Source organism: Mizuhopecten yessoensis, unplaced genomic scaffold (assembly GCF_002113885.1).
Source record: "Mizuhopecten yessoensis strain PY_sf001 unplaced genomic scaffold, ASM211388v2 scaffold2401, whole genome shotgun sequence".
NCBI lineage: Eukaryota > Metazoa > Mollusca > Bivalvia > Pectinida > Pectinidae > Mizuhopecten > Mizuhopecten yessoensis.
The window spans coordinates 263,555-279,622 of NW_018404528.1; the positions used below are offsets into that span (position 1 = coordinate 263,555).

The 16,068-nt window shown below is 35.4% G+C and overlaps 1 protein-coding gene across 2 annotated transcripts; it reads right to left on the reverse strand.

Moving 5' to 3' along the window:
* Positions 1–581: 581 nt before the first annotated feature.
* On the reverse strand, positions 582–15,337 carry LOC110445885 (polyadenylate-binding protein 4-like). 2 transcript variants are annotated; one of them, XM_021490729.1, is made up of 11 exons: positions 14,827–15,337; positions 13,212–13,405; positions 12,772–12,887; positions 12,138–12,297; positions 11,296–11,376; positions 9,826–10,059; positions 9,016–9,219; positions 4,438–4,615; positions 3,651–3,925; positions 3,024–3,245; positions 582–1,880 (listed from the first exon to the last, which is right to left on the reverse strand). In XM_021490729.1, the coding sequence occupies exons 1-11, from the start codon at positions 15,023–15,025 to the stop codon at positions 1,806–1,808; spliced, it is 1,938 nt and encodes a 645-aa protein (XP_021346404.1). In that variant the 5' UTR covers positions 15,026–15,337; the 3' UTR covers positions 582–1,805. The 2 variants fall into 2 exon arrangements, with proteins under 2 accessions (XP_021346404.1, XP_021346403.1); XM_021490728.1 differs by having other exon boundaries at positions 3,024–3,248; positions 14,827–15,336.
* Positions 15,338–16,068: the final 731 nt, after the last annotated feature.

The window sequence follows — 16,068 nt, forward strand, 5'->3', positions numbered from 1 at the left end:
CTAGTACTATTAATCTGATGCTGCTTTCAGGCGATCCGTCACAAAGCCTTGCAGGGCTTGTAAAACATTAACAGGTCTGTCAGGATTTAGACCCAAAAATGCTACAAAAACAGTCAAACCGGTTGTATTGCATAAATGTGCAGTCTACTGGTTCCAATTTGTACAGCTGGATAGAGTGAAAAAGACGTTAGTTCTAACCTTAGCTTTTAAATGTCAAGCTTAAACAATGGACGTCCGTTTTGATAGAATTGTTAAAATCGAATGAGCAAGACTGACTACTTAATGTGTATTGCATTCATCTGGATAGTTGATATTTTCCTGAACGTGCTTGGAAATGTGGAGATCCTCTCCCAAAAAATAAATTTCATTTTTTTTATGAAGCCGAAATACTAGGTGACTGTGACTTAGTTTTCCACAAGCATTAAAGTTCATTACAGACATCATGATACCCTCCTTTCTAGGATATATATATATAAACCTGTCACACCCTCCTTTTTAGGATATATATATAAACTTGTCACACCCTCCTTTTTAGGATATATATATAAACTTGTCACAATTAAAAATAAAATCAAAACACATTAATGAAACGGAAGTTTTATTTGAACTAAAAATTTCTGAAAAAAAAAACAGTATAAAAAGGATTATTAACTAAATCCCTCATACTCATAAAATACGTTCCCTCTTCTCTAAGTTTTCGTCAGTTTGTAACAGGTGTTTGTGCTTCTTCATCATGTCAAGCTAGCTCTAAAATAACAAGGGTTACAACATGTTTATGGATATAGGTTTTTATCACATGTTTTTCAATTTTTTTGTTCATTTTTTCATACATATATGCTATATATATATTGCTTTTTTTTTTTAGGTTTTCTTTAAAAAAAATATTATAAGATAAAGTTAATAATCCATTTTCTTTATGTGAATTTTTTACAAGTTTTTGCGATTTTTTTCAAGTTTTTTTCTTTCTGTTAGAAGCTTGTCAGTTGTGTTGGAGATGGATTATTTGGTATTTGGTTAGTTTAAAGATGGCCAAAACCGATACCAACCCCAACACCTCAACCGCTTCAAGATATAACAAATCGTGAGTCACCCCTCCACCTTCATCAACATTTGTACACCTACAGTATTAAACCAAATCACCTAGCCACAAATATCTACAAACATTTTCACAAAATTATACAATGGTTCACTTAGCAATGGCTTTGCTGGACAAGTTTGTCTTCTGTCACAGTAGAATGGTGGATGACATATTTGATACAGCCAAGTGGTTTTTACAGAGAAAAGAGGTCTTCCTTTACTGGACAGCATCAGAATAGCCCAGACTTGTACATAATAATCAACATGAAACAAAACATTAAAATATATCAGCAGAAGTCACTTTAAATTATCCATCTTTTTGTAGATTTCTTAAAAACAGGCTACACGTCAAGCATTGAAAGATGTAAATGCAATGCTTGAATGATATGTACAAATAAGCCTGTACCAGAGGCATGTGAACAGTTTTGATAAGTAATCCATGATAACATAACAAATTTTATGTCAAAACAGACAAATTCCAACAAAATATCTGTCATGCAAATGTTCGTGTTGATCACTTAAACAGAATGAAAGCGGAATTTCGACACAGGATGTCAGTCAAACAGGCTCGACTGATCGACACATGCAGCAATGCCGGGCGACTGGAATCCATGATATAGGTTTCAATGAAGTAAACTTTTGATAGATCCTAGGTAGATGTAATGGTTGACCGCTGGTTAGTAGGCTGGCTGTGGTGAGGAAGGGGAGTGGTGGACGGGCACTGTGCCCTAGTCAGAGCCAGGTTTGCCACCAGTTGTCTCCTTGGCCTGGTGAGCCTGCAGTACAGCAACAGCTTCCTTCACCTGTAACACACAAATAATTAGAGGTTTTAGAATCAGCACATTCAAAAAATTCAAAACAACACCTTCTGTCTTAAGAAGGACGCATATACATTTTTTCTTTAATTTTCCAGAATGTTAACTGTCTTTAATCTAAACAAATGAAAATAGAAATGATGAGCAAACACCACCACTGAATCCAGTGCAAAATGTAATGTTTGATTTACATCCTACATGTTTAATTTTAAACCACTGAATCCAGTACAAAATGTAATGTTTGATTTACATCCTACATGTTTAGTTTTAAACCACTGAATCCAGTACAAAATGTAATGTTTGATTTACACCCTACATGTTTAGTTTTAAACCACTGAATCCAGTACAAAATGTCATGTTTGATTTACATCCTACATGTTTAATTTAAACCACTGAATCCAGTACAAAATGTTATGTTTGATTTACATCCTACATGTTTAATTTAAACAGATCACTAGTTATCTCATTTGACAAACTGTTTTAACTCATTCACCCCTGAAGACACATTCAAGCTCTTTCAATTGAAAAGCTGGAATAGTTCATTATGAAATTTCAGGGGTGAATGAGTTAAATATGGTATGTCCCTATTTTGACAAATTGAGAATTTATTATCCTATATAATTCTCGAGACAGTAAAAGCTCTGTAGAAGTGCTAAAACTTTTCTTGTCGTTCAACAAGACAACTTAACAAGGCTGTATTTTTCTTTTCCTTGCTATGTAATAATGCCAGGAGATCTAAAACAATTTGGAATATTTTGAAGTGTGCTACCAGCAAAGCTGCATGCTACTCTTGATATTATATCCGTTGTAGGTCACTGGGAATATATGTACACACAACATGCATGTTGTAATTGTGGTGTGGGTTCTTTCAGGCTGTGTTGCTGTATTTGTTTGGACAGGATTTACACAATTCTCATTGGAACAACTTGCTCATTTCTACCATTAAATTTGCACGATTTTTAAGCCGTTTACCAAGTCACAATTTTACCCATTAAGTGAAGGACAATCTGCTCAATGAAGCAAGGCTGTCCAATCATGCGTCAACATCTAAGCATTCTGTGTAACCTATCATATGAAAACAGTTTTGAAAGCATGGTAAATTGCTCCAGTTTTACCATTGTAAGCACTCACCTTAGCCTCGAGGGATTCATGGGACTCCAGCATGTGAAGCAATTCGGAGTTGTCTATTTCCAGCAACATTCCTGTGATCTTGCCAGCCAAGTCGGGGTACATTCTCTGGATAAGGGGGAACAGACGTTCTCCCAGCATCTGTTTCTGCTCCTGGGGTGGGGCTGCTGCCAACATGGATGCTGTCAAAGGTTCCTGGCCCTGGACGAGCACGGCCTGCTGGGGCTGCTGTAACAACACAGTCAATCAATTACAACATATCCAAACAGCTTACTCTAATTATTACAGTATTAACGTTATTTAGTTCCGAGACATCATAATATTAACATACATGTTCATATAAAAAACTGACCAACTTTTTTCAGCAGTCGTTATCTGATAAATCTATTTTAGAACAAATTTTAAGACCAAACGCCCAAATTTTAAAAAAAATGTTGAGGCAACATCAAAGTCTAAAGGAAATATCACTCTAAATGACAGTTTAAGTTGTAACTTCTGAATCCACAGATTCTTTCTTAGTCAAGATGTTGCTGGTCAATTTTGCATGTAGAGCAATTGTGTGCCCCCCTCCACAATTTGTATATAAATCCTTTATGGCACATTATCTTAGTCACCCTCATGTACACCTACCTGTTGCATGGGCTGGTTGGGCTGGACTGCCTGGGGTGGGTTGCGCATCTGTGTAGTGAACTTGTAAGCACTTCTGTTAGCCTGTGGCTGGACGCTTGGTGCCCCCACATTTGGTGGGGCACGACCTGGCATGGGCTGTTGGTTCATGGCCATCCTGGGTTGTGGTGCGCCTGTCTGGCCCGTGATTGGACGAGCATTCAGACTATTGCGTACCGCTGCTGGGCCTGTTGGTCGTGATTGACGCATCTGTGGCCCAGCTGGCATTGTCTGGAAGCCTGTGGTGACATAAAAGTACATTCAATCTCATATTTCATAATATGTAAAAGGATACTGTTTTACTATTCAAATCTTGCTGAACTATTTATTTAAATATATTTAAATATGTTACAACACCTATTCATTCCAACACATTTAGACACTTATGCTATTCATCTTAAGCTCATAGAAATTCCACAAGTCAATGAATATGGTTCAACAACAATGTTTGGAAAGACAGAACCTTCAAGTGATTTTACAGTACAAACAATATACTTACCTGCTTCATTACTTAATATCAGCCCTGCTCATAAAGAAACACTATCAAAACCAACAACTCTTTTGCTCCTCATATAGGCAAGTGCACATGTATGGTTGATTTTCTATAATTACCAAATATCCATCCTTTTTTCCTCCCAAGAAGGGAATTTTCCTCAGAAAGGGGAAAATTAAGCATCTGATTGGTTAAGCTAAATAAGCATCACCTTTGTACCCAAATGTTACATTGTCCTAATGTGAGGAAATGGCCTACCTCCAGTTGGGTTTGGTTGACGGACAGTCTGCCACCTTGGACTTGCACGCATCTGTGGCATCTGCTGTGGTGCAAAGAAGCTCCTCTGGGTCTGTGGCATTTGTGGTACAAAGTAGCCGGCATTTCCACCGGGCTGGAACATCTGATTCATCTGGCCAATCTGTCCCATCTGCTGGCCCTGTGTTAACATAGCACACAAGTTTTACACTGATAAACACAAATGTATCTCCATGTTTGGCTTAACTCTTTCACCACTGTAGATCATAATGGACTCTTCCAAATTAGTGCATGGTAGAGTTCACTCAAGAAACATAGGGGTGAAAGGGTTAAGCAGGCATTCAATTATACATGTACAATGTTTTTACACATTCTGAAGTGACATCAAAATATATTTTCTCAACTCATCAAGAATGGATATGTTTATGTATGAAGATGTGAAATGTTGTTTGGAAGGTCCTAAACAATATCATCACCATGGATATGTTATTCACTTAGAGCATTGAGATGTGTTTATTATAACGATCTCTTTTTTGAACTTGTTGATCCAATACTTAGCAAATATAAGCTGAATGTTTGGAAGGTCCTAAAACAATATCTTCATAATGAAGACATAGTTCAAACTTTTCTTCCAGTTTCTATAGCAAATCTCAAGGAAAGCTCAAAGTTACAAAAACCTCAGCTTGCTGGAACTTGCAAAACGCATCTTTTCATAACAATAAGAACTGTAGCCATATCTGATAAATAGGTCAAGATGAAGGATGTTAAGGGAGATAACCGATTGTCCGGTGTTTTACATAATCTTTACAAGTATTACTTGTTCTCATGGACTCCATTTTTATCAAAAACCAAAGGGGGCATAACTGATGCTAAAACAAATGTTATCTTGTGCTGATATCAAAAATTAAAGGTCCCATACTTAAACAATAATCAAGGTTCCATACTTAAACAATAATCAAGGTCCCATACTTAAACAATAATGACTTGTTAAATGACGTAAAAATTGAAGTATTGTTCCTGTGACTGCAGTTACCAAACTCTAACAGAGAACTTAACAGATACTAATCATAAAAGATTTTGAACTTGTTGACTCAACAATTGGTAATTATAAGCTGAATGATGAAGTGAGATGTTGTTTGGAAGGTCCTAAAACAATATCTTCACAGTGAAGACCAAGTTCAAACTTTTCTTCCGGTTTCTATAGCAAATCTCAAGGAAAGCTCAAAGTTACAGAAACCTCAGCTTGCTGGAACTTGCAAAACACATCTTTTCATAACAATAAGAACTGTAGCCATATCTGATAAATAGGTTAAGATTAAGGATGTTAAGGGGGAAATGTAACCGATTGTCCGGTGTTTTACATAATCTTTACAAGTATTACTTGTTCTAATCCAATACATTTTTTCAAAAATCAAAGGGGGCATAACTGATGTTAAAACAAATGTTATCTTGTGCTGATATCAAAAATTAAAGGTCCCATACTTAAACAATAATCAAGGTCCCATCCATACTTAAACAATAATCAAGGTCCCATACTTACACAATAAAGACTTACTAAATGACGTAAAAGTTGAAGTATTGTTCCTGTGACTGCAGTTACCAAACTCTTATCAGAGAACTTAAGATGTACTAATCATAAAAGATTTCTTGTTTTGTTGGTAATTATAAGCTGAATGATGAAGTGAGATGTTGTTTGGAAGGTCCTAAAACAATATCTTCACAGTGAAGACCAAGTTCAAACTTTTCTTCCAGTTTCTATAGCAAATCTCAAGGAAAGCTCAAAGTTACAGAAACCTCAGCTTGCTGGAACTTGCAAAAACCATCTTTACGGATCAATAAGAACTGTAGCCATATGTAGTAAAAAAGGTTTAGATAAAGGATTTTTAGGGGAAAAGTAACTGATTGTCCTGATTTTGACATAATCTTTATGATCTTAAAAACTTCAAATAATCATTTAATGATGCAACGACAGTAAATTATTACAAACTACAATGGTTTATTTTTATATAGTATTTTAAATAACTGATGCTAAAACAAATGTTATCTTGTGCTGATATCAAACTATCAAGGTCCCATACTTAAACAATAATCAAGGTCCCATACTTAAATAATAAAGACTTGTTAAATGACGTAAAAGTTGAAGTATTGTTGTTGTGACTGCAGTTACCAAACTCTTATCAGAGAACTTAAGATGTACTAATCATAAAAGATTTTGAACTTGTTGTCTCAACAATTGGTAATTATAAGCTGAATGATGAAGTGAGATGTTGTTTGGAAGGTCCTAAAACAATATCTTCACAGTGAAGACCAAGTTCAAACTTTTCTTCCGGTTTCTATAGCAAATCTCAAGGAAAGCTCAAAGTTACAGAAACCTCAGCTTGCTGGAACTTGCAAAACACATATTTTAATATCAATAAGAACTGTAGCCATATCTGATAAATAGGTTAAGAAGAAGGATGTTAAGGGGGAAACGTAACTGATTGTCCGGTGTTTTACATAATCTTTACAAGTATTACTTGTTCTAATCCAATACATTTTTTCAAAAAATCAAAGGGGCATAACTGATGTTAAAACAAATGTTATCTTGTGCTGATATCAAACAATCAAGGTCCCATACTTAAACAATAATCAAGGTCCCATACTTAAACAATAATGACTTCTTAAATGACGTAAAAGTTGAAGTATTGTTCCTGTGACTGCAGTTACCAAACTCTTATCAGAGAACTTAAGATGTACTAATCATAAAAGATTCCTTGTTTTGTTGGTAATCATAAGCTGAATGATGAAGTGAGATGTTGTTTGGAAGATCCTAAAACAATATCTTCACAGTGAAGAGGAAGTTCAAACTTTTCTTCCGGTTTCTATAGCAAATCTCAAGGAAAGCTCAAAGTTACAGAAACCTCAGCTTGCTGGAACTTGCAAAAATCATCCTTTCATATCAATGGGAACAGTAGCGATGTGTTTAAAGTAAAATAATCTTAGAAAAAGAATTTCAAGGAAAACAAGAGGCCCATGGGCCTTAATGGTCACCTGAGTCTACAGTATTTTGTTTGTTTGTTGAAATATGTACCAATTTGAGTAAAAAATAGTATAATGTTAACTTAACTTTGTCAGGACCATGAGCTGATCATTCCTAGACCAATTTTAAGTGAGATCGGCCTATTAGAATTTAGTAGCAAAATAGCGGCCATGGCAGCCAAATTGTATTTCTGATTGACCCGAAAAATAACAACACTCTGTCAGGACCATGAGCTGATCATTCCTACAAAGTTTCAGTTCAATCGGCCTAGCAGAACTTGACTTTAAGTTTGAAATAGTTTTTCAAAATGGCGGCCGTGGCGGCCATATTGGATTTCTGAACGACCCGAAAAATAACAACACTTTGTCAGGACCATGAGGCGATCATTCCTACCAACTTTCAGTTCAATCGGTCCAGCAGAACTTGACTTTAAGTTTGAAATAGGTTTTCAAAATGGCGGCCGTGGCGGCCATATTGGATTTCTGATCGACCCGAAAAATAACAACACTTTGTCAGGACCATGAGGCGATCATTCCTACCAACTTTCAGTTCAATCGGTCCAGCAGAACTTGACTTTAAGTTTGAAATAGGTTTTCAAAATGGCGGCCGTGGCGGCCATATTGGATTTCTGATCGACCCGAAAAATAACAACACTTTGTCAGGACCATGAGGCGATCATTCCTACCAACTTTCAGTTCAATCGGCCCAGCAGAACTTGACTTTAAGTTTGAAATGTAAAATGTTAACGGACGACGGACGACGACGGACGAAAACGGATAGCAATAGGTCACTTGAGCTAAAGCTCAGGTGACCTAAAAAATTAACCAAATATCCCAAACTTGACATTATATTTATCATCATAAAACTGCAAATAGTCATTTAATGATGCAATGACAGTGAATAATTACTAATAACAATGGTTTATTTCTATATATAATATCATCATCTGGGCGAGTGGATGTTCTTTTCCACGAACAAAACAATGTAGTATTTGTTCCAACCCCACCCACCTTTTTCAAATCTCAAATTTGGCATAAGTGATACTATAACAAACGTTATCTTGTACCGATATGTAAAAATCAAGGTCACATACATACACAATAAAGACACATTAAATGTCATAAGAATCGAGGTATTGTTCCTGTGAAAACAGTTACCAAACTCTTAACAGAGAAATTGAGATGTACTGTTTATAAAAAAATCTTTTTTGAATTTGTTGACTCAACACAGCTGAATGTTTGGAAGGTCCTAAAACAATATCTTCATAATGAAGACATAGTTCAAACTTTTCTTCCAGTTTCTATAGCAAATCTCAAGGAAAGCTCAAAGTTACAGAAACCTCAGCTTGCTGGAACTTGCAAATTAATGCCATAACATATATTTTTTTTCATTTGACCTCAATTTCGCTTTTTCACAAAAGCAAGCATAGGCAAAACATTTTAGTTTGGTATGAGCAAGACTGAGAAAATCAAAATGTCTTTGTTTTATTTGTAATTTTTCAATGATTTCCAATCTTGAAGTGAGATTGCTAAGCTCAACTGAGGTTGTGTGGCACAACATACCTGCATCCTCATGCTTGCAATACGCTGCATGTACTGGGACGCTAGATGGGCCTTCCTGTCCTCCTTGCGCTGGGCAAGAGCCACATACAGGGGCTTGGCTACCACAATACGGCCATTCATTTCTGTGACAGCCTTGGTGGCCTCCTCTGGTGAACTGAAGCACACAAATCCGAACCCCTTGGTGCGACCTTGCTCTGACATCACCTTCAAACAAAAGCCACATCATCTCTCTCATACAATATGACCTTCAGGTAGAACCAAACTAACAAATAGAAAATGTTGTACCAAAAAACAAATTTAAACTGTTTAACCAATTTAAATCTCGGATAACAGATTATTTTTAAAAGATAATATGGATAACAAACAAATGTGCTTGAGAATAGTGTGCAGTGTCCTCCGTTGGGGCAAGGACATAACTTGAACCAGCCCAGACAGGGAGACGCCTGAGTTATGTTTCCCATGTAAGGAAGGCAGTTTACCAATCAGGATGGTAAACACCAGGGTGTATGGGCTAAAACAATAGTATATCTTTCTTGGGAACACCAATTTATTAATACTTAAATACTATTTCTTTGAAATTTTTAACCTTTAAAATTCTGACAAAACCCCATATATCTAAGCATTTTCAACTATTAGAGAAAACCAAGTATTGTCTTGGCATGTGGTTCCAATGTTGTTCTTTACTCAAAAATATTGGCTATAACAGCACTCATTGATCATCTTGCATGTAGAGGCGATATAAAACCAAAAAATAATACAGAAGCATAATTTTTACCAATTCAGCTCATCTTTCCACCTTTTACAACTTACCCTGGCACTTGTAATGGTACCGAATTGTGAGAACTCCTTACGAAGACGCTCATCATCAATGTTGTCATCCAAGTTCTTAACATAGAGGTTGACACCCTGGTATCTGTTGATTCTCTCCATACGGATTTTCTCAAATTTGTCCTTGAGTTCAGCCTGCCTTTCTGCCTTTTTCTGAGCACGACCAGCATACAATGTCTTACCATTGATGTCCAAGCCATTCAGTTCATCAACAGCCTGTTCCAAAAAAAGAATAAGATGATTTGTACGAACAAACGATAAGAAATATACTAGCAGTGACTAACAAGGGAAGAACTTAGGCCACTTAGCCAGAGTCATTTTTGCCCCATATGAACTAAGCAATTCAGTTAAGGATGTGTTCAATAGAAAGTATAAGATAGAAAATAGCTGATTGTGTGCTGTAACCTTCCTGATCATGCAATACAAACTATCTGGACTATTAGATAGTTTTCATCCAAACCTACTGATAGATTATGAATCCTATAATGGTATGCTACCATATGACCTTAGGCCAAATAAAAATGTAGCTGTGTTTCCCAATCGACCCCAATACATTTTATTGGTTTGTTTTAAACGTTGCACACGTTATCAAATGTATTTTCTCCATTTCTAAATCTGGAAATAACTAAAAAGCATAATAATCGTGCTGTAATGTAGTTTGAAACACTGAAAATATCATGAAGAAAACAATCATTACATACTAAGTTTTGTTGTAAAATGTGAGCATAGGAACTCCATAAAAACGATCTTTTTATCTTCAATTTAATAGCACATTATAAGTAGTGTCATGTTGCTAAATACTGCTGAAATGAATAGAAAACTTTCCAAGTTCCCGAGAAAAGCTAGGTACAAAATGCAGTGCAAATTCATGGAGAGAAATTTGAAAAAACTGCCATAGTTAAATCTGGTAGATCTTTTAGCAGGACACTTCCTTTCAGGGGAATTCACTCTGATATCAGATCTTTAGCTTTTTTCTAGATTTAGAAGTATTTATTATAAATAATAGTTGTTAATATAGATAAAAGAACAATGTTAATTGACATCTCATAAATTTGATTTTTATATGAATAAATAATTATATATTTTGTGCCATTAAAACAATAACAAATTTAATTCATTCATGGAGGTAAAACAGATTTTCTTCACCAAAACAAAAATAAAATATGATATATTTTTCCGACCTACCTACCCTAATTGTTTTGGAGATGAAACAGAAAACACAACTATATTTATATTTGGCCTTAGATGTTTCAATGGTGTGACTTCAAAGTTGAGTTACCAATGATTGCTAGACCAGTTTAATTATTTTTTAAATGGCCAATTTTAACTTCCTCTGAAATTTACAAATGAATCTTTTTTTTTATATCATCTTTGTGAATATTTTGTACATAATCATAAATACTGCTTGCTGTAAAAGTTGAAACTATGATCTTGTTGAATGTTGTTTTTTACCTTCTCTGCAGACTCAGGATCTTCATAACTGACAAAACCGAATCCCCTTGGCTTCATGTTGGGTCCTTCCTCACTCATCACCTAAAACACGTTTTTAATTAGTATGGGAGGTGGTATTATCCCAACTTCTTTGTCCCCCTCCTCCACCTGTTGTGGTGTTAGATAAACATGCATGGCACTGCTTAAACTTGTCATGTAACCCACATGTGGCCAAAATAGAAATGTTCAAATTGCTTAACAGATAAGTCAAGACTTCACATCTCACTGAAGTTTAATATAACCTATACTTAATGTTGGGGACCCCTTTTGTACTACAACACTTGGCACTCGTTACAAATTAATTGATTACAAATTCACATTTCAAAGTAATTTACACAATTGCACCGCCTGAATAGGTCAGTCCTTAGATCCAATCAAATAATCAGTTCATCATTTTGAAACATATATCGGAACGACAAATCTCGCAAGCTTTAATTTCAGAACTATTATTTGTCTATGTTCTTGATAAAGCTTGTACATGTGGTCTACACTTACTAAGAGAATAATATATAGTGCCAGTAGTATCGGAATACCAATACATTTTTCATTGAAACATCTTAACAGTGGTGATTGATAAGTGTATAGGTCAGCACACATAAAACTCTAATTATATAAATTATTTAACATCTTGAATTTTTTCCTTGAAATAAAGACTCATGAGAAACCCTGTAAAAATCATAGAGAATGAAGCCAAATTATAACCTAAAATACTTGGAAAAACTTCATTTTTTCCTTTAATTAGATCATAGGAGATGCTGTTGAAATAATGCTGAGAGATGTTCAATCCATGATCGATTCCTCACCTTTGCACTGATGATTTTTCCATACGGTTCAAACATGTCTCGCAGTTTCTCATCATCAAGTTCGTCTCCAAAGTTCTTGACATAGACATTGTTGAATCGCTTCATCTTGTCACCAAGTTGCTCCAGACGCTCACGGCGGTTCATGAATTTACCTACAAATCTGAAATGGACAAGCCGATATTATAGTGGATTATGGATCAATAGTATCCAGACCAAGAAGTTCTACAAGTTACAACTTATAGTTAACATTGGTGGCATACAGGAACAACAGACATTTGAAGTACTTTAGATCTCCAAGATCATTTTGGTTTTAATTAACACTATAACAAACTATCAAGGTACTGCCATAGTTACCACAATATGTCAACAACAACAAATAAATTGGAATTTTAGTGTTGTTCCAATTGTGCAAAAAATATATTTATTTTTGTTTCATTTTAATTACACATCAATCATTGTTTGTTTGAGAAATAATGAACTTTGAAGTGATTCCCAACACTTATTTGTTAGTTGATAATTACTGCTATACTTTTAATGACTACTAAAAGACGGAAATTTCCAAGTACATGAATTATAATAGCAATACAACCAATATCATTACGAGGAGTCAGTGTACACACTTAGATATACTTACACTTTCTTGCCATTGAGCAACATGCCGTTTACTTTGTCAATAGCATTTCTGGCAGCTTCCTCAGTCTCAAAATGGACAAATCCATAACCACGGGAGCCATTCTCGTCTGTCACAATCTGTAGGAGATCAGAAAAATGGTGAGACTGCTGCTCAGTCAAAAACATACTACTATGGGTATACTGAAAGTTCTGTAGACCTATTATTTATGATACTTGTGCTTATACTCAATATAGAGTGGATTGTTGTCTCGCCCATTAACCAATGCATTGTCTTCTTTTTTTAACTTTTACCTGTTCAATGTCTAGGGTAAATGACAGGAAGCATGTGGATAGTAACAATATTATCAAGTCTCGGGAACAATCTACGACACAAGACATTTCACCCCACTGTTTGAGATTTCTCTGTTATACCCTCATGGTAGATAACCTAAATAAGCCTACCTTACAAGACAGGATGTTTCCAAAAGCGGAGAATGTGTCATACAGAGCTTTGTTGTCAATACTCTTGTCCAGGTTCTTGATGAACACGTTTCCAACACCGGATTTTCTCAATGAGGGATCTCTCTGGGACCACATTATTCTGATTGGTCGACCTTTGATGGTGTCAAAGTTCATTGTGTCAAGTGCTCTCTCAGCTGAAACAAGTTGTGAACAGAAATTTTAATAAATGTTCAAATATTACCTTCAAACCTATATTAGTACGTCACCAAATTTGTAATTTTTCTTCAATTTTTCATTCCAGCTTACCAGTATTTCATTGCACCTACAAAGCCTGATTAGATAACTGAATTAATCATTTTGAACACAATGGGTCTATAGAACTGGACAGTGTCGTAAATGTGCAGCATTTTTCAGACCAGACTTCAAGTCGGCTGAACACACAATATTTAACTTTGGTTTGGTTAATTTTCACCATTAGATGCTATTTTTCAATATGATTTAATTTCGGTATGCTTTTAATAGCAACTGTTAAACAGGAATTCTACATATATATAACATTGAAGAAATTACTAAATAGACCGATTAGAACATAAAAGGCAGTGTGGTTCACATTGTTTACCAACAATGCAAGTTTGGTCTTGTTATGACACATAGCAATATATTATCGCCCAGTTTTGGTGCCCGTTTTTTTTATATATTAAAACATACCATAATTTCGGTTACTGTTACATAAACCTTGTGTCTTAGGGTCATTATTTAATACAGCATTTTTTTTCCACTGCTGTTGATGGGACTGGGTGCAGTTGATTAGCCGAAAACATGACAGCCTTTTTCACTTAATTTGAATGCAAATGAACCTTGCATAATTAACAGTTTCTGTGATTCCATTCAAGTTGATCTCTAGGCTACCCTGGTGTATATCGGATTTTCATGACCATATTGTAAAGTTGACATAGTAGTCGACACAAACGGAAAGCTTCAGGTAGCTTCTTGCGGCGCATTTTAATGTTCCTATACTTATACTCGAGGGAGGAGTTCCTTACCTGCATAATGTGTGCATTCATATAAATTTGCTCAAGTCGGTACCAAAAACTGCAATCTCTATTTGAAAAGGCAGTAGATAGCAGACTGTGAACAGATCTGAATTTAGGAGTTTATGGCTATGCAGACTAGGGAATCTAACACTTACATTATCAAAATCAAAAATGAAATACAACAGCACGTCAAAGCTTTTTCAGCTTCCGCGTAGTAGATGCCTGGAACAACTTGCCGCAAGATGTTATAGATGCAGAAGATGTCAAACATTTTGAAATTTTACTGGACAATCACTGGGAAAATACCAACAAATAATTAACTTAATTTTATATATATGATGAAGGACATGCTAATTGTACAACATAAGTATATCATACTGTAAATATTGTTATATCAACTGATATGGACACAGGGGCTTACAGCCTGCGTCCATTATTTATCGTATTAAATCTATGTCGTGATGATGTGTCAATTTTGCCAAGGGCAAGATAAAATGCCACGAATAATTGCGACATAATTTCATGATTAAGAAGTCAATTTCTTGCGAGTTCACAAAATGTTTTTCATTCATAATTCTTACCATCTGCTGGTTGTTGGAAGTTGACGTAGGCATAACCAAGCGATCGTCTGGTTATCATGTCTCGACACACACGAATGCTCAACACTGGACCAGCCGTCGAGAATTTCTCGAATAACATAGCTTCGGTAATGTCTGCCTGAAGATCGCCCACATACAGGGACGCCATAGGGTAACTGGGACCTGCTGGATTCATTGCCATCTTTGCTGGTATCTTTATGACGTTCTACAAGTGTTCGATTCTTTTTCTTCTGACGATGTTTCAGTGAGTAAAATGGCGTCCACCAACTGTTGCTGATCTCAAATGTGCTGAAAACGGAATATTCTTACAACAAAAACCTACCGTTCCACGATTTTTTTGTAGTTTTTAAGTTTTTCAGATTTTTTTGTGTTTTTTCAATTGGGTATTAAACTTAAAATATACAGTTTTCGGTGTTGTGCTTCGGATAAAGTCCTCACACACCTATCACCGACTTCACGATTTGAGAAGAGGGATGTCAGAGGGAGCCACTGAGTCTTTAAATAAGATATGAACAGGAAAACTCTGCGCGATAGAATATAGTTCCATGTTTTGTAAGTTTTTTTGATAACTTAAGGGCGAAGTGCAAAATGCGAAGCTAATTGACAGAATATATGAACAATTTGCATTAGTCAATAATAAAAATGTCGATATTAGTATCATAAAAACATACATTCCAAACACATATTTTGTCTGCAATGACGTCACCAAAAAACTAGTATTATTCCTCCGCGTCAAATAGGAACACGTGCGTAAATATGATTTTTCTATTTCCTTATGCCCAAAAACGACTGAGATGATTGAAAACGTTAAAGAAAAGTGAAAGTCGCTAATCAGTCATACAATTTAAAAATAATTTGAAAATGTCATTATTGTACATTCAAAGTAATCACTCTTAACTTCATTTTCATAGAAATATTTAGTATACCTAGTTAGTAAATTATCTCCCTTCGACGACTAGAAAAAAAATCCAAATCGGAAACGTCGATTTTTAAGAACGTTCCCGAATAAATGAGTAAACAAAATTGCTGCCTTAGATTTCATATCCAGACTGGTACTTGTACTACAGGTTGTGTTCTCATAAAATATCAGTGTTAACTTGTCTAATTATAACCAAGGAATTAGATTAGATTGTTAAAATCAGAATCGGTGCTTAATTTGACTGAAAATAAAGAAATACGTGTGGCCATGTATATTTTGCAAAAATAAAAAATTTAAAACTAATA